Genomic DNA, 25,974 nt, shown 5'->3' with positions numbered 1-25,974 from the left:
ACATTTCTACTCAAATATTAAAATATTAAAAAATGAATTAAAAAAGTGAAAATAAAAATAAGGGTATCAACTTTATAGATTTTAAGCTGTAACACAAATCAATCATATAGAAAAAGGGTCAATATCGCAAAAATAACCTATCATTTTCTATATATATGGGGTCAAATCCAAAAACTTATGATTTTTCTATAAAAAATCTTACACTAATTTCATGAAATTTTAAACAATTTTTCAAAATGATTTTTTTATATAAAACTTTGCAAAAAAACTCAACATACTAACTCTATGGCTTCCCTCATGGCTATGCAAGTGTGTAACCAATTAGCATGTTGAGTGATGCGTCCTCAACATTGTGATATGATGACTCTTTTATAAGACTCCTCTCAATGGTGAATGAAAATTTTTACCTTTTAATCTTCTATATATAGTAAGAGGAATATTCTCCTTTAAATGTGTCTACACCCCAAACTTTGCCCATTTTATTGTAGGGTTATTTTTGGGTAGTACTAGGTAACAAAATTCATTGACATATTTTTAAGGCATTTCACAATGGTATCATTTATTATTGTATAATTTTAGCATGTTATATAGTTTATTAGAGGGTAAAAATGTCAATGAAATAAATTCAAGGTTTTCACTTTTCAACAAATTTCAATTTCAAATAGATTATAGTTTTAGTAAGTTTCTAATTGAAAATATATACAAATTTTAAAAATAAGTTAAGGTGCAAAAATATTTCCTTCACTAATCTAAGAGGAGAGATGAACACGAAATATGATATAAAATAATTTATAGAAAAAAAATAACACAATAAAATTATTCATCATAATATAATGATGCATTTTGGGAAAATCCTTATAGAAAAAAATTATCATTCAAATCTTGAACCAATGTATTAACTAGTAACAATATCCATTACAATACAATCTAAGCAAGGAACCTTCATAGTAGATAACACTAACCCTCAAATTTGAAGTAATATCGACAACATGACAATACCTACAAAACACACTACACAAATTCCATCTCAAACAACCAATAAATAGAGAAACCAATACATGAAACCACCAAAGGGGAATCACAAAACCATGAACTAATACCACCAAAAATGCCACCCAAATCTAAAAAAAAAATCTTCACTCTAAATACAACATGTTCCATACATTTGTCACAAGAATCTATCATAATATGTTATACTTATCCTCTCAACTTGGGTGCTCTGATTTGTCTTGTCCAAACCCTTTAAAATACTTATGACAATCATAATGACATGTCATAGACCGATGTCAACACGTGTAGCTTCCTCTTACAACTTTTTTATGTATGATAAATGCTCAATAATAAATAGAAGACTTCACATGTGTGAGTCAAACCTACAACTAAACTTCAACCAAAATAAAACATAATAAATTTTATAATTTATCGAAAAATGAATATCTACTACAAATTTAATTGCTAAATACATGAATAAATCATATAACATCGTTTCTAACATGATTATGTCGAGAGGCATCTACAATGACATACAAATATTGTAAACAAAAAATTGATTTTGAATAAATTTGACGTGTAGATGACAGGTAAATGCATGCATGTTTTAGTTTCTCTATAAGTATTATTTTATTACTTTGAATAAAATAGAATTGTTGCCACTTATCCCTAGGTATATGAAACTACATCTTTAATGAGAGTGAAAGAGTGCAACATTATTCAATTCCATGTCCTTCTTCACAACTAATAAACATGCAAGACAATTATGTGATACCTCTGAACATTATTTTACATATACTTGTTTTAAAATATAAATATACTACTATTATTAATCTCCTAAAACCAAGTACACCTTAATTAACCTCAAATCTTATTTATGAAAATGTGTTATTATTTTTTTTTCTCATTTGCATTTCAATTGGACTGGATATATTTATGTAGCCCCGGGGGCTTTTATTCTTTACAAGTTACGCTGCAAATCGGGCCAGATAATGATTTCAAATGAAACAAATTGTCATTTCTTAACTTGGGGAACCTGAACAAAATTTCATTGCGGCGTGGAGCGGTTGGGATTTTCGATTGAGCAATGATAATGATATCCGCATCTCGCCTTCATTCTTTTAGGGGAAGCTTTCACTCTCCTGCTTGTTTAACAAGTTCATCCAATACACGCTTAAATAATACTCCATTTTCCCCGCGTTCTTCCCGACGACATGTTTTCAAAGGAATGCTTTCTACTCCTACATTATATTCAGGTCAGTATATCTCTTCTTCTTTTTCAGCGATTTTCTCAAGTAAATGATTAATTCTCCTTTTGTGAAATCTGTTAGGGATTTAGTATTCCACGCCCTATACGTCACTTTTAGATTTAGATTACAATATGGGTTCTTAAGTATGGGCGTTCAGCTTAATATACCGAGGGGTATCAATTCTTAAATTTGACTAAGACCCAGACTTATGACTTGTTGTATCAGTCCTAAGAAAGAAGTCAGCAAAAATTGATTTTGATGGATTTTCTGTGAGCCAAACATTCTCAACAGTAGACTAAAATTATTTTAAAAGCTAATTTTGAATGTACAATAATTGTATTTTTTATGAAATGAAGATGATTATATCACAGGCCATATGGAAACTGGAAACCCAGGGTAGACTCTAATGCAAGTTTGAAGTGCACAGAGAATAATCAAGGATAGAGACATCAAAATTTGTTGCTTTTCTGTTTCTTGTCGAAGGGGAACTTCATATTGTAAATTTTGATTTGAAGTTCTAATGCTCTTGCAAGTCTAGCCTCTTTGGAAGGACAGACATAAGATCAACCCTCAAGGTACTGAGGTACTCGGGCAGAAAGGCACTACAGACATAGCAAAATGCGATAAACTGTCATTCTGTCTCAGCTGCAAAATGGACATTCTCTACTAACAACCTTCCTTAGTGTCCTCTCTATCCATCGATATCATATTCTAGTTAATGAGAAGTAGACTTCAGTTGGGTTATGAACTTATTTTCCTTCCATTTGGTTTCGGCGTCTATGCTAGTTCTTTGTTAGTGTTCATTTTTGAGGTTGAATTGTAAACATCTTTTCCTTTCATCCGATTTCAGCGTCTATTCTAGCTCTTTTGGGGGGTTCAGTTGTGTAGTTGAATTCATTGAGGTAATGTTGTTGTTTTTCTCCAAGTATTTTGTGCGCATGGTTTGTCTAAATTTTTGTCTTACATATTCTTTGATTCCTTAATTAATATCTGTGCATTTGTGTAAGCTAATACCCTACCTATTCATCGGCCTTTTATTCTTCCCTATCTTCTATTTAGCTCTTCTCTTACTACCATCCTAGACCATTTATTAGTCTTTTTGCCTTATGTTTTCTCACTCTAGTAAACAAATCATAGCTGCTGCCTTTAAACGAAAGGTACTTATTTATAGAGTCTTATAGGGGACTTTAACTATAATTTTGAAACTGCCTGATATTAAATGCTTTTGATCTCTCTGATTTATCTCCATTTCAACATGCAGTGTTGCTGACTTAAACTTCATACTTGAAGAGCACCACATGACAAGTAATCCAAAAAAGATATTGGTGGTCTTCTGATCCCACAATTCTGCATGTGTTTGTTTTGTAGTGCACAGAGTGTTGGTTCAAACCTCGTACCTACAGAGCATTAAAGACATGACAAGTAACCCAAACAAGAATTGGGGGTCTTCTGATCTCACAGTTCTGCATCTGTGTTTGTTTTGTAATGCATAGAGTGCTGGCTCAAACCTCATACCTGTAGAGCACTAAAGACATGACAAGCAGCCTGAGCAAGATATTGGTGATCTTCCGATCCTACAATTCTGCCTCTGTGCTTGTTTTGTAGTGCACAGAGTGCTGACTCAAACTTCATACCTGAGAGTACCAAAGGCCTGACATGCAAACCACACAAGATATTGGTGCTCTTCTGATTGAAAAATTCTTCTTCGGATTAAATTGGCAATCCAAAAGATAAAAATTTTATCAAAAAAGTTGTGATTTAATTTGGAAAAAAATTGGGTTAGGGTTAGGGTTTTCAAAAAAATGAAAAAAAAATATAGGCTTAGGGGTTTCAAGAAATTTTTTTTGCCACGGGCCCAAAAATTGCCAAAAAACTGGATAGAATCATGATTTAATGGAAAACAACATATTTTGAGTGATTTAATTGGGATAAATTGTGAAAAAGGTGTGATAAAATTGTTTAGGCCTTTTTTAAACAAAAACTGCAAGCATTTCTGGGACAAAATCATCCTAGGGTCCGAGTGCCAATATCTTGTTATTTCTCCTAATGGTTTGGTAGAATTTATGGAACCATATTCTATAGTTGTCTGGTATGTCCAGCTCTCCTATCATTCTTTAGAGTTTGCATCGAGGCACCATTTTGATCGCTTTATTAAAGTTGACTAAGCAACAATAGACATCTCTTTTCATCCTATACTATTTTAGCCGGTTGTCTTAGGGTGATGCTCTAGATTGAAGAGATTATCTTTAGAAAATACTAAATAGCTATTTCCCTCAAAACTTAATTGTTTAAACTTGGGTTGGTGCTAACAAATTAATTATTAGATTATGCTAAATTAAGAAAGACTAATCTATATTCCTGCCTGATTAAGATTTTAAGTGTTTGAAGTCAATCCTCATTTCTATAAAGGTCTTGTGTGTAATGTCCCCTTTTGGAGATATACCTGAATTTGCCCAAAATAACAATTCCCACAATATAATTTATTTACAAATAGAATTCTATTACATAATTGCAATTCAATTTAGGGAAAATTGTAATCAATTAATATCAAACATCAATATCAAGGATCTTTGATCATATACAAATAATTCCTATTGAAAAACATAGTATCCTAAATGCATTAAATCCAATTATTAGCATATTTCCAACAGTTAATCATAGTTGGAATTTAATGGGAAGGCCTGGTAGGATGCCTGGAGACAATCCTCACTATTAAGCCCAAGAGTGCAGAATGACCAACCAAGTCGATTTGATCCCTTGGTACACAAGCAAACAACTTGGGGTGGGCTACTTAATTGAAGGATGCCCAGATACTGGTTCCTCACAACTAAGCCCAAGAGCGTGGAACTACCAACCAAGTCAATTCGACCTCTTGGCCCACAAGCTAACCAGCTTGGGGTGGTCTGCTTAATTGGGGAAAAACCAGTACTGCTGCATCATTCTAACAGATTTATATGGAGATTAAAACAATGATATTTGCCTACCAGTTACTTTCATTTATATTATAGACTGGTCTTCTTAATTTTTAATTTAGTTTTATTTCTGAATTCTTCTCCAAATCAGACTTGATGATTGATGGATTGTTGTTGAATGATTGATTGATTGAATGAATTCCTTTGATTGTATGATTTGAGGTATTGATGAATGATGATTAAGTGATTGTTGATTAGATGATCAATGAGTGATGATGTAATGAATGCTGGTTTGATATATTGGTGAATGATGATTGAATGAATGCTGATTTGATGGAGTGATTTGCTGATTGATTGTTTGCTTGATCTGATAACCGATGATTGCTTTTGTGGATGCATAATGATGATTGATAAGTTATCCTTGGATGCTTGGAATGATTTCTCCTTTATAGTTTATTGGTGAACGGGTCACCACCTTTCATAAGAATTGAGTCGCCACCCTCCATTGCTGCATTTTGAGAATAATAAATTATTTTCCAAATTGATCTCTCTTGGATGTCTTCCTCAAATGAAACCTTCTTTTCCTTTATATCTTCCAATGTGAGGGAGAGGTTGCATCTCTTCACCATGTCTGCCTTTGGCAAGAGCCACAACCTTTCACAATTACCACCCTTCGAAATAGTACAACCCTTTATAACTTCTGCCCTTTGAAAGAGTCACATCCTTATTTATTTCTCATTCCTTTCTCCTTCCATTAATCCTTCTTTGATTCACTTGCTCCATTCTTTTTTCCTTCCTCCATATCCCCTGTCAAATGAAGTTCTTTTCTCCCTTTTTATATCTCATTTTTGAGGGAGTTACAACTTTCATTTCATGCCTTTTGACTGTTAATTAAATTTAATTAAATTTTAATTACATTATATTTTAATTTAAACTTTATATTTATTCTTTTATATTTTAATTTTATATTATTATTTATTATTAAATCCTATTTCCAAACTTTATATTTATTCTTTTATATTTATTCTTTTATATTATTATTTATTATTAAATCCTATTTCGAAAAGGGAACATTACATTGTGATGAAGATAAAAAGCAAAGCAGTTTATTGGCAGAATTGGCCAGATCCTATTTGAATTTTGGCCCTCCTAAATAAGAAGGGGTTAAAATGTTTGTGAAGCACAAATTAAATTAGGTTCAAGTCACTTATGCCTTGTCTGACATTCAAACTACTGATAAACCCTTGTAACTGAAGCCTGCAAGAGGCTTAAAAAAGTTCTACTAGGGGATTCAAGCTTTGATTGTGGAATCGCTTGTGCTTTTGAATTTTTCTTGTTCTCTCCATTTCACACCTAAAGTGTTGTGGCCTAAATTTCACACCTGTAAACGTAGTTCGCAGACTTGGACTCGGAGAGTACTCGCAATCCCAATTTTTTTGATGCAGTGAAAACTCGACAACTTAAAGAGTACCAAAATTTATTTAAAAAATACTTTTTTTTGCAAGATTCAATTACAAATGTATCAAATGAGTCTAAAAAACCATGAGGAAGTTTTTTCTGTTAAATTTGATTCTTGAATACATATGGATTACAAAATGGCATCATCTTGCAAAGCCGGATAATGGATACAATAGCTAGCTACTAACTAATAACTTATATGAATTTATGATGATTGTCTTTGAAAATCATCATCATAAATTTCATATATAGGAAAGTAAAAAATTACTATTTTTTACAATGTCCTCTTCCCCAATCTAGTGAAAAATTGGGGGCTAAAGGGTATGGTCCTTGCACTTGATTGTGGCTCCCTACTTGGCATAGAAGACTGCTCTTGTGGCTCCACCCAGCTGATAGATGGCCATGACTCCTCCAACACATAAACGTCATCCATTCCAATCACCCTGCTTTTGTTGCAGTTACATCCTCCATAGCCCGCCTCTCCAAATCAGCAATTTCGTACTCTGTAAACATGGAAGCCTCATCATCCTACTTGTTCCAATCACTGTAGAGATCAATCTCATCCAAATCAATAAGTTCCTCTGGTTGGTCCTACACCTTTCTTGTGCAAAGCTGAAGATTGTATTGCACAAAAACAAGATCATTGAGGTGTTGTTGAGTCAACTTATTATGCTTCTTCATGTTAATGGCATCAAACAAACTCTAGTTGTGCTCACAACCATAAGCACTACAAGGTTGAGACAAAATTTAGAGGGCTAGCCTTATTTCCACCCCAATCTTCCCACCAAGAACTTTCAAATAAGATATTCAAGTTTTTGTAAATAAACAATATTCTATTAATAATTGTAATTTATTCCTTGCAAGATATAAGGCTTCACGTTTTCTTACTTGGTGTTTGGGTGTCTCTTCCTTTTATGGCTAATTGTGAAGAAAACAATCTCACCCTACCTTATAATTCCACAACTCTAAAATGATGAGGTATCTCACTGCATCTATAGGTGTCATCCTCTCAATACATGTGGATAGGCCCCTAATAACCTCCCCATTAGCATCCGTGAAGCTATCAGAGAAGAAAAACTTGGGGTTGAGATAGTACTCCACTACATGAATGGGCTGGTGGAGTTGATTGTTCCACTTCTGATCAATGATCTTCCAACTAGGGGCAAATCTATTTGCATCCCCCCTATAATAGTTTTGGATGCTCTCTTTGACCCTACCATGGCTTCATAAATATATCCCATTGCACTTTTCTCGGCATCCACCAAGCACAAAACCCTCACCATTGGCTTGATTATCTACAAAGCAAGTAGAAGCAAATTTAAATTGCAACTTACAACAAAACAAAATATTTTAAAAGTTTAAAATTAAAGTATTCAATTTGAAAATTAAATTAAGTTGAAGTTACCTTGACAATCATTATAGATCTAGTTGCAAATCAAGATCAAAAACTATTTGTGCTATCCTTTCTCCATGAACCTTTTTTGAATAAGTTGAGTCTAGCCATGGTTGACATGCAAACATATGCTTAAGGGAGTCAATAAACTAGAAAACTTTGCAACATTAAAAAATTAGTTGCAAACCTTATAGCACCTGATCACACAAGCTCCTGATCACACAAGCTCCTTCCTCTTGGTGTGATCTCTCATCAATTGAAGAACCCATGGGTGATTATATATATATATATATTGTTATATCTCTTGCTTCTTCCACAATTGGTCTAACCCAATCAATTTTGTCTCTGTCCTTCAAAAGAAGGTCAAGACAATGAGTTGCACAAGGGGTCCAAAAAAGTGTGGGATGCCTCTCTTGAAGCAATCTTCTAGCTGCCACATATGCTGTTGCATTGTCAGTAACAACTTGGACAATATTTTGTATTGCCACCTCTAAAACAACCTCCTCCAACATCAAGCTCAAGTTTTTTGCATTCTTTATTATGTTGGAGGCATCAGTTGACTTTAGAGAAACCAACTCACCAATTGAAGCCACTAAAAAATTGAGGAGAGTGTGTTTCCTTCCATCTGTTTACCCATCTGAAGAATTGTGCATCCAAACTTTTGTCATTGCTTCTTTTAATCTTCCACAATTTGTTTTACATCTACAGTAGCATCTTGGAACAACTTGCCATTTAAATCTTTTGGAGTGGGGGGCCTTGTACCCTTTTCCCTGCAACTGCTAATGCCCTTTTCCCTGCAACTGCTAATGCTGTCACCAAACACTCCCAATATGGACTCCTTGCCAAGTTGAAGGGAAGAAACTTGCACAAGCCTTATCTGCTTCTTTGTGCACCTCCCTAATCCGCCCAATAGTTTCCAATGAAGGTTGTGATCTTGGTACATTTCTAAGCACAAAAAACCCTTGCAAACCAACTTTGCTCAAAGTGATTCCTAGATGGGACATGTATACATGAACTGCAACTAGAACCCATAATGCCTTGCATATCCACATCAAATTCTCTTGACAAATTAGGAGCAACGGCTTCTTGTATGGCTGCTTGTGCCTTTGCCCTCTCCAATTTTTTTTCATATAGTGCTACAAGAAGGGCTAGCATCTCTTGTTTCATGTCTTCAATGGCTGCTTCACATTCATTGACATCACGGCAAGGACTGCCTGCAAGATGGTATTTGAGGTGATTGATACCTTCACTAAGCCTCTTCGTGCACCAGGTACAAATAATGGTCCCTTGTACTCCTCCCATTATGCCATATTTTGAAGTGTGGTCGCAACTACTAGGGGTTCTCCTTCCAACAAGCTGACTTGCACTTGCTGAGTCCGTACCAGATGCAGAGCCGGATGACATTGTGATTATATATTAGCCTACGATATCAATAGTGATTAATTATTTTCTAACTTACTAAAAAAATTACAAATGATTCATAAATTTTATTTAGTTTATTCAAAATTTCAACATTCAATGTTATATTCTATTGGATATCTATTATCATGTGTCGTGCTCACTGATTAATATTGTTGATGGTTTTCAAGGGCATGAAGTGGATGTTCTTATATTTTCAAGTTAATTGACTCATTTTAATGCATTTCATACAAAACAAACCCTACAGTGATTTATGTTTATCTTATGATTATTGACAATTTGACAGTATAAAGCACGATTAAGGATTTTAAAATGAGAATCAAGCATAAGTTTTTAGTTGCTCTTTTGTTTGGAATAGGATAAATATGCTGGATTTTGTACTCTTGGTGATAGGTGTTCATGACAGTGGAAATGAACTAGGCACATATAAAATATTAGCAAGTTTGTTCAGGTCAAAGTCTATGTGCCATGCCAATAATAGGATAGACACAGGTTTTTTAGTGTTAGGACAAAGTCAACGCATACAGAATGGATATCATCGATTGAGGTTTTTAGTGTTTTTGTAGGTTTCAGTTTGAAATTTGGTGCTATTGTAGGTTGCCATTGAGGTCTTAGTAGGGTTTTGTTGTGACCATTTCACACATCGCCCCATTAAAATGGGGACCCCCTCTTTTTTGCTTTTGTTTTGCTTGTTCTTCTCTCTGCTTTTAGGATTTTGAGTGAGTGAGTTGTCTGGGCTAGGGCTAAGCCTTAGGGGTTTCTTTTGGATATTTTTCAAGCCAAGTCCAGTCAAATTTTGAAAGTTATTACGCATCCTCCCGAAGATTGAGATTATTGAAGTAAGGTTAGTCTGTCAGGAAAGTCAGATATGTCTCAGGTTAGGTCTAGTCAGGGTTCTTTTTGGGAAAATTCAAATTTTGTTTAAGTGTTAGCATTTTGAAGATGAAATTGTATATTCTTGCTTAGGTAAATTTTGATCAAATTTCGGAGGCAAGATGATGCCTGAAACACAAAAAGTGCTCCCATCCCTCACTGAAGGACCATGCCACTTTTTCAAGATAACTGATTCCTGGCCTTGAAGATGACCTAATTCTGCCTTGTGAAATGATTGGAGACCTAAATTTTGAATATTTTAGCCAGAAAGGACAAAAGTGCTCCCGTCCCTCACTGAAGGACCAGAGCACAAATGTTATTTTATGCATATTTGTCACTGACTTTTCTATTTTGTTTTGTGCAGGGTCTTCCGGAATGATAATTGGACATGACTTGATACTTTTGAAGATTTTGAAGGCACAAAATTGGTGAATTTTTGAAGGTTAAAGGAAAAAGTGCTCCCGTCCCTCACCGAGGGACCAGGGCGAAAAGACTTATCTGAGCCATTCCTGGCCTTGTTTGGTTAAATTGAGACATCAAAGATATGGTGAAGGACGAAATGAACATGATAAAGCATCTAGACTTGATTGAAGACAATGAAATGATGAAGTTTTGGCCTAGAAGGTAAAAAGTGCTCCCGTCCCTCACTGAAGGACCAGAGCACTTTTCTTTATATGCACAATTTTAGACCTCTTTTGGACATTAACTTCTATTCATAGCATGAAGTAAGATGAAATCTTCCCTAGTAAAGAAATTTCGAGGTGAAAAGTGAGACAATTTGGCTTAGAAGGCAAAAAGTGCTCCCGTCCCCCATTGAAGGACCGGAGCACTGAATTTCAAATTTGCACTATCTTTGCAAGGTTAAGGCGATTTTATGATTTGAAGAGGTTAAGGGAAGCATGTTTTGTCCATTGAATATAATTTAAGCAGTCTACAAAGGAGTAAATCAACCCAAATGACAAAAAGTGCTCCCGTCCCTCACTGAAGGACCATGCCACTTTTTCAAGTTTCTCTTCTTTGTTTGATATTTTATGGCAAAACTTGGCTCGGATAGGAGGGAGAAAGGATGTTTTATGCATTAGACGCGATCGAAGGTTTAAAAGACAGAGAAGTATGCCAAGAAGTCAAAAAGTGCTCCCATCCCTCACCAAGGGACCAAGACAAAAGTGCTCCCGTCCCTCACTGAAGGACCATGCCACTTTTTCAAGTTTCTCTTCTTTGTTTGATATTTTATGGCAAAACTTGACTTGGATGGGAAGGACGAATGATGTTTTATGCCTTGGATTCAATTGAGAGGTTTAAAGAGCAAAAAGTATGCCAAAAGGTCAAAAAGTGCTCCCGTCCCTCACTGAAGGACCAGAGCACTTTTCTAAAAATACAAATTTCTTGCAAAGGCAAGGCAAGTTGCGTAATTGAAATGAATGAAAGAAGGCAAAATTCATCCATTGAAGATAATTTGGAAGACTAGCAAAGGACGAATTGGCTTGGAATTGCAAAAGTGCTCCCATCCCTCTCCAAGGGACCAGAGCACTTAATATGTTATCTTGCCTTTCTCACCAATTTTGGACAAATTGAGACCTAGGCGCAAGTTTTAAAAAGTGTTTTAAATGCCTTGAAGTGGAATTGAGATGCGAGAGTTGCAAATTTTGACGACAACTGGCAAAAGTGCTCCCGTCCCTCACCAAGGGACCAGAGCGCTTTTTCCAAATAGGACCATTTACCTTGCATTTTGAAATGATATTTTTATTACCAAGGCTCAAGATGGTGTGAAATGTGATATTCTACGCCTTGAGGGTAAATTGAAGATTAATATGATCAAGAATTCATGCAATGGACTCAAAAGTGCTCCCGTCCCTCACTGAAGGACCGTCCCACTTTTTTTGAAAACAATAAATTCCCTCCGAGATTATGCTAAGGCAAAGTTGTATGAGATGGGAAGGATCTTCTAAAACATGGTGAACAAAGGTTTGACTTCAAAAATTGAGAATCCTAGCCTAAAAATGAAAAAGTGCTCCCGTCCCTCTCCAAGGGACCAGAGCGCTTAACATGTGCATTCTTTATTTTGCAATATCCCAACGTTGATATCCTCCAAATCGCATGAAATGCCAAAATCATCAACTTCGCAATATTTGAAAAAAGAATTAATTAAATTGGCATTTAATAAAAAACGCATTGATATTTAATAATTAATTTTGAGCCTCCAAAAAATCGATTTTTTATTTAAAATTAATGTTTGTGAAATTAAAATTAAAAAAGAGAGTGCTTGAGGTATCATTTTTATTATTTTATTAAGTCGGCCTCTTCCTTTTTTTAATTTTATTTATTTTTTGGCCTATTTTGCCAAGTCGGCCTATGGGAAATGAAATGGTGAGCGCTCTATATATTTGGGGTGTGTTTTTCATTATCCAAATCATTCACTCATTGTTTCAAGTGCGATTTGGAGAAGCAAGGAAGGAGGTGCGAAATCTGGTCTAGTTGGAGCGAATTATCCTAAGTGTTGAAGACTAAAGGTGGTGGAATTGATGCTTGTGAAGACTAAAGGAGGCGCATTTTGCTAAAGGAAGGACTTCAATCTACATTTCGCCTAGCCAAAATTCACCTTATTTTTGCATCATTTTTTAGAATTAATTCTCAAGTGGAGGTATGGCGAGATCATCCTTAGTCCCAATGTTGAAATTTTGAATTTTGAACTTCAAGTTTTTGAAAATTGCGTAGTTAATTAGGAAATGATAACTCAAAGATTTATCATGAAGTTGCCTAATTAAAATCTTTTGTCTTCCTTTCTACTCTATATTTCTTCGTTGCAAAATATATTACTCATTATGAAATGTTGTGTAGGTGTCAAGATGGCGACCCCAAAGGCAGGAGCATCCACTAGTCGTCCAGCTCTCATGAAGGAAGATCAGAGGAATGAAGAATTGGAGACCAAGATCGTGTCAAAGTGGAGCAACATTGGAGATACCAACTTGGGAAACTTCAATTTGAAGAAGTTTCGAGAGGTCCCTTACATTGGAAAGCCATCACCTGTCGCAAAGAGAATAATTGAAAGTGGTATCGTCAAGGCTGTCGGTTTTCCTCCAGCAGTCCAATGCCATGAGCTGATGATCGAGTGTGCTCGCCATTATGACCCACAATCAAGATCAATTGTGTCCAAGGAAGGGAACACTTTGGCTTACCTTTCAGAGGAGGCTATAAGTGAGGCTCTCCATCTTCCAGAGCATAAAGATATGATTTACAAGAGCCTAGAAGGAGCCAGGTCCATGTATGAAGATGATCCAGACTCTTGCTTGAACATCATCAATAAGAGTTGGTTACTCAAAAGTCGTCCTCGCCTGAGCAAGATTCCTAACACACCACATAGGATCGACTTCCAGGAGGAGTACAGAGATTTGATAACTTTGCTCAATCGAGTTACAGGGGCTCCTCAGGCCTTCTATTTTGAGAAGTGGATGTTCTACTTCATCCAAGTGATAGTTCAAGGAAAAGGAACAATTCATTGGGCTAGAATTATTAGCCATTGCTTGGACGTGCAGTTAAGAATACTAAAGCCTACCAAGTCATTTCACATGAGCTCATACATCATATATGCCTTGATTAGGAGTTTCGAATATGCAGGACTACCTCACAGAGGAGTGATCGGAAGAGGACCCGGGGAAGTCAGAGTTTGTGATTCTTATGTTCATTTGCATCATCCACCAGGAAGTGACTACAAGTTAGTCAATGATACCTTCACGATGAACATCACTAGGATATTGCAAGGTGGGATTCACAATCGACTATCTCAAGATGCACAAGAACTTATAAAGAGGTACGGTGCTTGGTTCATCCAGTTTCAAAAGTTTACATATATCAGAGTTCATGGGTGTCCTTCACCCCCTTACATGTTGCCAAGGTATCCGACAGACAAGATAGTGCTACTCGAGGTCACTAGGCAGTTGGCAGACTATGCGAAGGCATTCAGACATAGACATAGAAATGGAGCTCCCGTGCCCATCATATTGGGGAATTCAATTGAGGTATGTCCTAATGCTCTAGCCTTGGATGATGCAGAGAGGGAGTTGGCCTCATATTCATTCACGCTCTTTGTCTCAAGGGAGAATTTTGATCCTTATGGGTATATAGAAGAGGCATATGGTAGGAAGTACAAGCACGAATTTCAGGTAGAAGACTTTTGGATGAATCTCTCAAGTGATTTAGAAGTGAAAAGAAAGATGCATTCCAGATTGCCTTTAGATTTCATCAGGAAATGTAAAGTTTACAGAGTGGCCGATCAAGCTCAAGACAGTGGCAGACATCTTCAGTCATCCTATGATAGAGAAGACAAGGCAGTGAAGATAGATTGGAACGAGCTTGAGATTACAGACTTGAGAGCTTTGATGGCTCCAGTTTTGTCATGTACTCGCAGATGGGTGGATGTACAACGTCAAAAGTTAAGAGAACAGAACGTACCAATGACTTATACTTTGGAGGAAAGACCAGAAGAAGGAGGAGCAAGCGCGAGTGAAGACAATTCTCATCCTAGAGGCGCGAAGAGGAAAGAAAGACCTGAGAAAAGGGAACCCTCCAAGAAGAAGCAAGAGGCTAATCGAGATCGCTCATCAGGTACATCATCTCGACATGAGAAAAGGACAAGTCAAGTTGAAGGACAAGAGATGACGATGCTTGAGGTTGATGAATCTATGGAGTCAATCGTACAAAATGATAGACCTGAAAAAGGGAAGGCACCTCAACATTCGTCAAGTCGATCTCCCCAAGTCAATGAGCTACATGAAGACAAGAATGATGATGAAGTGACATCTCCTCTCCGAGAAGAGGAACCATTGCCTAAAGAAATACAAGTTAGAGAGACGAGATCCGCCATTCCAGATTGGTTGAAGGAGAGACTAACAAGGGTGATTGTGATCGAGGATGAAGATAATGTGATTGACTTAGAGAGCCTTGTAGGGAATTCTCAGGAAGTAACGGAGAAGAAGAAGGCCACCAAGATGTCCAAGATGATCAGAGATGAGATAGGATCCAGGAAGTTGCAGATAGCTACACTGGCAGTGGACAAGTATGAAGGTGAAATCCTTGCAGAAGAATACGATGTAGAAACATTTGAGCTTGGTCCACTCACTGCTGAACAGGCACTGGATGAGGCAACCGATTCGTTTGAAGTACTTAAAGATAAGCTTAAGGAAGAAATGGAAAAGAATAGAAAGCTTGAAAGAGAGGTTGGTGCTTGGAGAGGCTACTTTAGCCATATCAATCAGCCCTTGGGACGTCAGGATCCAGCAGTGTCCCCTGTGCAAGCACTTCCCCTTGAATCAGTTGGCGAGGTAGAGAGAGTCAAGAGCTTGGTTCAACTTATGAGCTCTTGGATTGACAAATCCCACACAGTTGCTATTGAATTTGCAACAAGAATGATGCAGACCATCCACCGAGCTATCTAGGTCCTTGAGATCATCCACAACCTAATGATAATAGTAGCCGCTTTCGCCCACACTAGAGATGTTATCATTCCTGTTCTACAAGTAATTAGGCAAACACCAAGGAAGATCTTAGCACAAGAAAAGATAATGGATGGAGGAGCTCATAATTTACTTCAGTGGTCAACTCTACTCCAGATGAAAGAAGTTCTTTTCGAGGACATCCACACCAAATGCAATCAAGTTGAGGGCTTCATCCATCCAATTCAGGACAAGGTGTTTGAGGTGTTATGTACCATTCTTGGTAAGAGGATCGAAGTTGAGACAGATGTGGATCTTCAAGAGTTGGAAGAAAGAGTCAAGGTCATCTTTTGCAAAGATGAGAATGTCATCACAGATGAGCAATGGGATCAAATGTTCACTACTATGCTCTTGATTGAGAAGATCAAAGAACTCGAACCTGGATGGGATGCAGCTCTTCTCAAGGCCTTTGATCAGGTTATCCACTTGGAAGAACGAATGAGGAATCTTCCCGAGATTCCTATTGCTGAGATTGAAGGAATTGTGTCCAAATTCATTGCATATGCTAAAAAAGAGCATTGGAAAGGGAATAAGATTCTAGAAGAGAGGTTATTGTAGATGATGTGGCACCTTAATTATCATTGGTCTATGTTTCCTAGATTTTTGTGCCAATTAAATATTTGGCCATGCATTTAATATTGTTCAATAAAAGGGGGAACTTTTTGTAACAAACCCTAATTAGGGTTTAGGTGTCAAAATCTCAACCGTTGATCTTCTTTTGATCTGGGCCATTCATTGTAATTGAGGATGCTATATATACCCTCACTCATTTTCATTTTGTCATTAGAGACTAGATATTAGAGGAGATATTAGAAATCAGATTTTAGATATTAGAGAGAAGAAAGTTATTTTGTAGCAAGATGGAGCATTGAAGAAAGAATTTCAAGCAATTGTTGTCTATTTTGGCTTTGAGATCAATAAAATATTGAAGTTATGGTGTTTTATTGCAATTCTTGTGGCTATTTTCATGGTTGTTTACTTTCTTGAATCATTCTCAGTCGAAGTAGTATTTAAGTTTGAAGGACTAAGTGTTGGGCTTGATCTTTGGTGAGATTCACATTCCAAACCACTAGCTTCTTACTGATTGTAAGTACGCCTTGTGTGGTCAACTGGAGATATTTGGATTGCTTGAACCTTCGATCATTATTGAACTATTGATATGTATCTTTATGGTAGTATCTATAATTCTTGATGATTTGAAAAATCATTAGTCACCTTAGAAGATCGCATCAATTCTAGTAAAGTTGTAATTCCTTGGCAATATTGAAATTGGTAGAATCTTACCGAGTCTAGCCTACATTGAGTCATTCTTAGGATTAGATTAGAGTTCATCTCTTGCAAACCCTACCTTTTGATCTTTTTTAGAACTCGTTAGTTTTAGGAAATTCTGTTCCTACAATTCGGAAATGTAAGGCCCCTTGATGAAACAGTAATCACAACGACCACTGGTGCTTATCCACACGTAGAGACCCTACATCAAAAAACCTTGGAGTCATCCTGATTGATCCTTTTTCGCGACATCTTCAGCAATTAGAGGCTTTATTCAAGAGAGGATAAGGTACCCTTGGGTATTTTATTCTGTGTTTGATAGTGTACAAAATACACGTCAACAGGTTTACAGGTCAAAGTTGATTTATATTTGACATGGTGCACACTATGAAAATTGTAAAAAATTTAAATAATTGTATGTTGTGTTTAACAAGGGGTGAATGCAAGGTTTTATAGACAAATACTGGCCTCAAATTTGTGTTTTACCCATGCTTAAAACTGCGTCACACTTTTTCCATGCATTTTTCCCACGTTTTGACCCTCGTTTTTGCCTTTTTCGGGCCACATTGCAATTTCTTGTGAGTCGGGCAAGTGAACAATGAGTTTCATGGCGAGTTAACTGTGAGTTTTCAAACCTGTGAGTACTTTGCAACTTGGCGAGTACTAGTTGAGTTTTCCATATATGCCCATAAAACACTACTGATACCACAAGTAACCTAAACAACATACTTGCAGTTTTCTAATCCCATAATTCTACATCCTACATCTGCTTTGTAGTGCATAAAGCTCCTTTTGTATTCTCCTCATGTTTGCACGAATCCCTTGAGTTTTTTGTAGAAACAAGGCCAACATATTATAGTCTGATACTACCTATATTGTCTTCTTAAAAAATAAGTTTTATTTGCTTTTGTTCTCTCCAAAGAGAGGATGCCAAAACCTTAGATTTGCTGATGGTTACTTGGAGCCCTACTTCTTCAAGGAAGATGTTTAGGGCCTTCAAGCATTCTCTCTATAATGCCCCTATCCAAAATTTAAGAATATGCACTAGAAATTATTTTTGTGCCTTGAAAGAATGGTAATTGCTGATCGTAAATTATAAAAGATTTAATAATAACGGACAAAACCAAAAGGTGGAGAAGGACAACAAGGTTGTTCCAAATAAAAGATTAAATAATAATTAACAAAACCAAAAGGCATATGAAAGGTTATGACTATTGAAGAGAAAGGGGTATATAAGGAAGGTTAATGAAGAGGAAGGGGGCAACTATTCAGAAGATATAATTATTTATGTTTCCTTTATGGAGTATGAATTAAAGATTCAGCAATCTTGAGGATGAAATCCCTCAAATATAAGAAATTTAAGGACAAAAACCCTTAATTTCTTTGACAAGTTAGTGGATGAAAACCCCTAACTTTGCAGAAATATTTCAAGACATTTGTACAAGATGCTATTCAAAGGGCCTTAAAATTGGGAGACGCCACATCTAAGCACAAGACCTATTTCAAGAATGTACCATCAGGGCTGCCTAAGCAACCCTTTCATAAAGATATTTTGCAACCAAAGGCATTACCTCCTCAATCCAAAAAGGTGGAAGAATCCAAGAATGAGCTTCTAAGGAAGAAATTGTGCTTTACTTGTAGAGAGCCATGGTAGCCAGGGTAAAAATGCTCAAGAAAAGGACATGTTTGTGACATAGAGGTAGTCACAGAGGAGAGTTCAAAGGTGGAAGAGCCCAAACTTGAGGGTATTTGAAGGTGGTTGAGCATGAGGATCAAGAAGTAGAGAGGCCTTCTGGAGGTACACTTACAACTTTTTCAGGAGCACCTAGGTATCACATCTTTTGAGTGCAAGGACATAAGGTAACAATTTTAATTGATGGTGGGGGTACCCATATTTTCATTGATGAGGGGTTATTGACTAGGTTAAAATTAAAGATGGATAACTTTGAAGGTGAAATGATGGGAAATGTGATCCTAGACTAATCAATGCATTAACCTAGGATCAAGGTTTTTTTCCCACATATCATTGAGAATATGAACAAGAGCCTAAGGCTACTGTCCACAAGGGAGAGCCTAGGTTGTTGAGTGTTCAATATTCTTTAGAGTTGTGAAGATTAGAATTGAGAAGTGAGTGTGTATGAACTATGCTAACGATGGTTAAATGACTAAGTTTGATAGAATTCAGTAGATACAGGATGAAATACAAAAATAACAATATAGATATGGAATGTAGACACAAAGAAGAACCTAGAACTGAAATATGGAATTGACTGTGCCAGATGAAAGCATTGGGCGTCCGTGTTTGAAGATGATGGATGCTTGGGAGACGGTTATAAATATCAAAAATTTTCTGGCAGAAATTATATGTGTAATCTGTAATCTTTACTATATTTATTGGCTTTTTTCCTTGTTCTATCTTTCCTTTGCACTTCCTGCTATCCCTGCGCACTTCCTCTCTCTTTTCTTGCACACTCTCTTACTTCTTTCCTTGTGCACTCTTCCTTATTTCCTGTGCTTACACTTCCTTATTCTCCCCACGCATTTTTATCTTCAACTCTCTGCCTTTATCTGTAACTTAAAACTTTGTATTTCTCCTACACATGTGTGATGACTAAACTCCCAAAACTCTTCATTTTCTCTGACATGCCTACACCTACCAATCTGCTGTGCATCCTCTACTTACACCTCTCTCTTGTCCTTTTAACTTCCCTGGGCATTTTCTAGTTCAGCTCCCTTGTAATGTCCCTACTAGTTAGAGATCATTGCCCTGCAAAACAAATTGTTAGAATACAACAAATATATATATATATATATATATATATATATATATATATATATATATATATATATATATATATATAACTAATCTAATTTGCAATTAAACTTCAATTATTTAATTAACACTAATCTCAATTCTTATTTAATAAAAAGGATACGAGTGCAATACTGGGACATGTCCTTAGGCGGTTGTGAAGCTCGCCTTCTTGGAACCCATCTTGGTTCCAAGCCATACCAGGAAATCGAAGGTTAATTTGATTCTTGTCTTGGATGTAATTTCTTACACCCAAGCCATACCAGGAAATCGAAGGTTAATTCGATTGCTGTCTTGGATGTAATTTCTTACACCCAAGCCATACCAAGGAAGACCATCATAAATGATCAATTCCTTGCCTTGGATGATGCATCTCATCATCCAAGTCTACCAGAGAGGACCGTCCAGATCCGTCTCTTCTTGGATGAACTTTGTCAACCAAGCCATAACATATATGCATATAGATACTTAGTATATACTACCTACCAAGGATTATCATAACCCCTGCATTAGACTAAGGGAATTTCTTCCCAATAGCCTCCATCATATAGCCACATCATTCATATTACATTCTACAATTCATTACCATTTTCATTCCATAATCTACATTTACATATTCCTATATTAACATGTATTCGGTAACATATACTCAAAAAATATTCATTAACATGCTCTTAGGAAAATTCATTAACATATAAAAATTAACATATATTCATGACTATTCATTAACGTACAAATATTCATTAACTTATATCTAGAACTATTCATTAACATGTATTAAAATATTAATTACTATATGTGTGTGTGTGGCACACACACCCACACACATATATATCCTCTGTGAACCGTAGACATCACTTACCTGTCGCAGTCTGCAGTCTGCTGTTGAAGCTCCTAGACCGTAGTCTGCTTGCTATCCTCCCGTCTCCCTTCCTGTCGTAAGACTTGTAATGTCCCCTACTAAGTTTAGGCTTGTTTTAACCATAATTAATCCATCTCGACATACTTTGGCTTAAACTAATTTGATTAGGAGACAGAACTATCTTTAACATGAATCGAATCAATGATAACAAAGAACATAGGCTTCTTTCTGATATAATCTTAAACATTCTATCTGATTTATATACTAATATTTATTATTAATATACATATAGCTTTATATATATTTATATACATTATTTATTCTCAAATATTATCATTATATTACTGCACATGCAGAACTTATAAAACATTATAATAATTATAATTATATTATTATTATTATCTAGATTTATATTACTATTAAATTCTGCATAGGAATGTTATCGGGCTTCAAATATTAAGCATACATATTAAGCACATTTCTATGCATACCAGCCTGAAACAAATGTCACTGCCTGTAACTCAATAACAATTCTGTTCTAATCTGATCCATACCCCCCCTCTATGAATGCTGGCAGGACTTACTTATATCTGCGATTCTCCAAGAGGAGTGTCTTGTGATAAAATGCGTCTATTGCCTTTTGGGCTATCACACCGCTTTCCCATACAATTCTCAATTGCTGTTTATAATAATCAATTTCCTAATTATAATCGCACCCTTTCATAAGTAGTTGTTTATGATTTCTGTGAATAACTGACCATTAATCTTTTTATCGGTCAAGGTTCATAATGATCCTTATTATTATCATTAATGACAATGTTGATGTTAACCGTATTTACTTCCCCGTTCTGTGAGGACCCTCACTAAATACAAATAATATATTGGTATTTCGATATCCTAATTATCATGGTATTTAGTGGTCTCCCTTTTAAGCGCTGCCTTCCCTTACGGGTTATGGTCACTGAGTATATACTTTGATATTAAATTTGTACGTATCTCCAAATTGCTATCTTTTACGACTACTCATTTCATTAGTCAATTCTTTAATTTAATCACAATCTCTGGTTTGTATCTCTTTGACCAAACGTTGAATCTTTGTTTATCCCTAGTATGTGTTATGGAATCGTTCCCTTTTTAGTGCTCCCTATCACTGCCAATAAACACTAAAGCTGATTATCACTGTTTATTGCTGAGGGGACAATCTGGACACCTGCAGTCTACTTTTAATAATTAAATTTATTTATTTATTATTATATTTGTTTCTAATTACATTGTTATTATGATAATGAATGTTTACTTATTAATTTATCATTGATCAATTACAGTTACACATTGTTATTGATCAAACATTTAAATATCACTATTTTATTAATATGTAATATTTATTTATAATATTTTCAAATTATATAATATTAATTTATTTTATTTAAATATTTCAAGAAGAATTAATATTTAATAAATAAATAAATATTTAATGATTCCAAGTAATCATTTGTTGTCATTTGTTGATAATTATTAAAATAATTAATAATAGTTTCTTCATTTAGGTTATATATAAGATCAAGGAGGGGACATGACATCCCTAAAACAATGGCACTTTGTCTTCCTCTTCCCATTTAATGCTGCCCTCTCCTTTTTTGTCTTTTATATCATCTAGAACCCTCCACTATGATGTTTTGAAGCCCAAATTATTTCCAATTATTATATTTCAAAACAATTCTCCTGCTGCTTGAAGATTGGTGCCTTGTCAGGGAATGCTTGCAAGGAATAAAATGATGCATTCTTTTGAAGATTTAAAGCATGAACAACAAAACATAGCTTGCCAAACAAAAATGGAAAACCGAAATTTCTTAACTAAATGCAAACTAAACGTCTCCTCCCGGGTTCTCCTGCATCACTAATGCTAGTGTCTAAAATCAGCAGTATTACTTCTTGAAATAGAGCCTAACATTGAGACACAAATTTACTCTGGACATTCACGTTCTGCTCACACATTCATGTTCTACTGCTGCTCTAGGATTTTTTGTGTTCTGAACACTACCCTTTTGCTTCTGCATTATGATTTTTGTGTTATACACATACACATTCTGCTGTTGCACCCGGCAACATCAGTTGAGGGACAAAATCAAACCCAACTTCTCTATTAGTATTTCAAACTTCCCTTTTCACAGGGACCTTGTGAAAATGTCTCTGCTTATCTGAAGGAACTTACTGAAGAATTATTGCTCCTTTCTGTTCTGTCTCTGAGAAAATGATAATGAATATCAATATGCTTGGAGTGATCATGAAACACTAGATTTTCAGAGAGATTCATACAATTCTGTTTGTCGCAGTAATTTATTGTAAGCTTCAATATCTGATTAGTAATTTCTGCTATCAACTTGCAAAACCTGATAGCTTCACAGCTACCAGAAGAAGCTGCTATCATCTATACGTATGCATTTTCATCAGATGGCTGGGAAAGTTAACTAAACTTTGGGAAAGTTAACTAAACTTTTCACTACTAGGATTTTTTCTTAGAGAAACCTAAGAATTAATAGGAAAACATAGCAGGATTTAGCTCAAGTACTTCTTCCTTTTCTTTTTAGTAGCGATCATAAAATTTTACATTAGCAGTGTTTTACTTTTCATGATTCCATTGCATCTATCCTTTTACCCCTGAAGTTTCAAGTCTGGTACTGGACTCATTTTTAGGGAAAGAAGCTTAGGCATGAAAGGTGAAGGAAAAAGTCAATTCCCATACTTAGAAAATCAACTTCTGTTAGCTCTGTTATGTGCCTCGAGCTTAGAAACTGTAAAGAGTATTGACTTCTTAATACAGGCCTTACCTACATTAGAGGGCAAACAGCACAATTTGAGCTGCCAAAAGGAAAACATTCTCTATGGTTGTTTTCCTACTTGTCTCTTAATGAATTTTGGTTTGCTATTTTTTGACATTGCTGAAACTTAACAAACGTTACATATGATATGAGCACACAGGGCAGTTCCAAATTTGCACCATTACATCAACCAAAAAGGGTCTGGACACCAGCAAGAGAACATAACAAGACTACAGCCTGGCAGCATTTATCGACCTACAGTGTAAAAAGAAAGAAAAACCACCGTCTTCAACAAACCCAAAAACCCGAGGAAAGCTTAGTCTTTAACATATTTATCTAAGAATTTCTTATGCATATAGCATTTTTTTCAGCCAGGAAACATCAACCAAGATATTACTCTCAGCTTCATGGTCAATAAAAGTCTCAATAATTCTGTATTTCTCCTTTTTAGAGTAGCCTTAGCTTTTGAAAATTGAATAAGGGCATGATCTACATCAGAACCCAGAACATCTCTAGAAGGGAGAGGTTTACACACGTTCATTAATGCGCCCACTAGAATAAGCTAGAATAAGCCCTTTAGCCCCCAATTCAAAATCCATGGAATAGTAGGCCCCCCCCAAAACCCTGCATAGGACCTATAATCGTCACCCAACTTAATTAATCCTGTGAATCAATAAACCTACCAACCTATGTTCTGCCTGCTGGGGGTCTCTTCCTGTACCGTAGAGGAGGCTAGCTCAAATCAATTGGTTTCAGCTCTGGTATAACCACAATTGCTTCTGAATCAACGGGGAGCTTCTTTATTGAAAATATCTGGTACCATGTAGACACACTTGTTCTGTGACACCAAATCTTTCTTTATGAATTCTAATCACATTTGAATGTGTTATTTGTCCTTTCTGAAATCCATGTAAATTGATAGCCAAAGGAGGAAACATCAAATTAAGTTGCATATTTTAGTTGTTTTAATTGTGTCAACAACTTTTATGTCATGTCGTCTATTTAAATCTAAGCAAAAGCATGCATGGCAATATTGGGAGACAGTGTTTTGTGAGTTTTGATAGAATCTTTGTTGGCAAACACTTCATAGCAGATGTTTATTCTAAATATTAATGAGTTTTCTTAGATTGGGTATGGTGGCTTCTTTGTTTCTGCTGGCTAAACTTATATAATTGTCTATGACTGCAGTTCAACTATTTTACATCTAAGCAACAATGTGTAAATATCTGTAGTTGTCCTCTTATATACAAACTTCTGCTATTTCACATCTAAGCAACAATGTGTAAATATCTGCATTTGCACCCTTGTATCCAAACTTAACTATGTGCTCCTATTTTGTGTGGACCAATCCAGTGCAGTTCCCAGGAATAAGCTTCACTGCCAATTGTATGCCCGATGCTTCAAAGATTTGGGAAGAGACATAGGTCCTACAGGAATTGAGAATCTAATATTTGATGAGCAGTCTTTGGAGATAGAGCTCAAAAAGGCCATTGAGGCTGAGAACTATACACAAGCTGCAAAACTCCGCGATCAGCTGCGTATGCTGCAGGAAGATAACAGAGCAGGTATTCTTTCAGCTAATGCAAGGTTTTATAAAGCATTTGAAAAGGGTGACTTGAGTGCCATGCGGAGGATTTGGTCCAAGGGGGAGGATGTTCACTGTATCCATCCTGGAGCTGGCTGTATTTCTGGCTATGATCTTGTAATGCAAAGCTGGGAATTGACTCTGGGTCCTGAACTAGATCTTCCTCTTCAAATTGATATACAAAATGTGGAAGTACACATTAAAGGAAACCTTGGTTTTCTTACCTGTATGGAGCTTGTTCGAACTAGTGGTGATAACTGGGGCAAACAAGTGGCTACAAATATTTTTGAAAAGGTGGATAGAAACTGGTACATTTGTCTTCATCATGCGTCACATATTGCCCCATAAAATTGCAATAAGCTTTTTTACACTTAAGGTTTGTCAATCTTCAAATGTTTTTGAGAAGATGCATGGAAATTTGTACACCTGCTCTTGTCATGCTTCATAGATTGGCTGCTAAAATATTCCACGTTATGTATTGTTATGGCTGGATGTTGGGTGTCGATTATTGGTCATTCTTCCCATTCATAATTTTGTCATTCGTCACTAGTATTTGTATTGTGATTAGTTATTTCATGAGAAAATAACACTAAAGTTAGCGTTTGGAACTAACCACAGTAGCATGGTCAATAGAACAACTTATGTATAAATGTACAGAAACTTCTGTGTGCATATAATTTTTGGCATCTTTCTTTTTATATTTGTTTTAGGAACAATTATTTCTACAATTATGGCTATCAAGTAGAAAGATCATTGTCATTCCTTGTATCCATGGACTTGCTTTAAAGGGTATATATTAGAATAATCTATTCCCTTGATGGAAATAACAGAGAGAACTTTAAC

General features: G+C 35.9%; 1 protein-coding gene across 1 annotated transcript; it reads left to right on the top strand.

The window, feature by feature from the left end:
- The first annotated feature begins 1,916 nt into the window (after nt 1-1,916).
- On the top strand, nt 1,917-25,974 carry LOC131060670 (uncharacterized). The gene is made up of 2 exons (XM_057993991.2): nt 1,917-2,246; nt 24,905-25,974. The coding sequence occupies exons 1-2, from the start codon at nt 2,078-2,080 to the stop codon at nt 25,477-25,479; spliced, it is 744 nt and encodes a 247-aa protein (XP_057849974.2). The 5' UTR covers nt 1,917-2,077; the 3' UTR covers nt 25,480-25,974.

The sequence above is a fragment of the Cryptomeria japonica genome, chromosome 10, assembly GCF_030272615.1.
Source record: "Cryptomeria japonica chromosome 10, Sugi_1.0, whole genome shotgun sequence".
NCBI lineage: Eukaryota > Viridiplantae > Streptophyta > Pinopsida > Cupressales > Cupressaceae > Cryptomeria > Cryptomeria japonica.
This window is presented reverse-complemented; position numbering and strand designations above follow the sequence as displayed.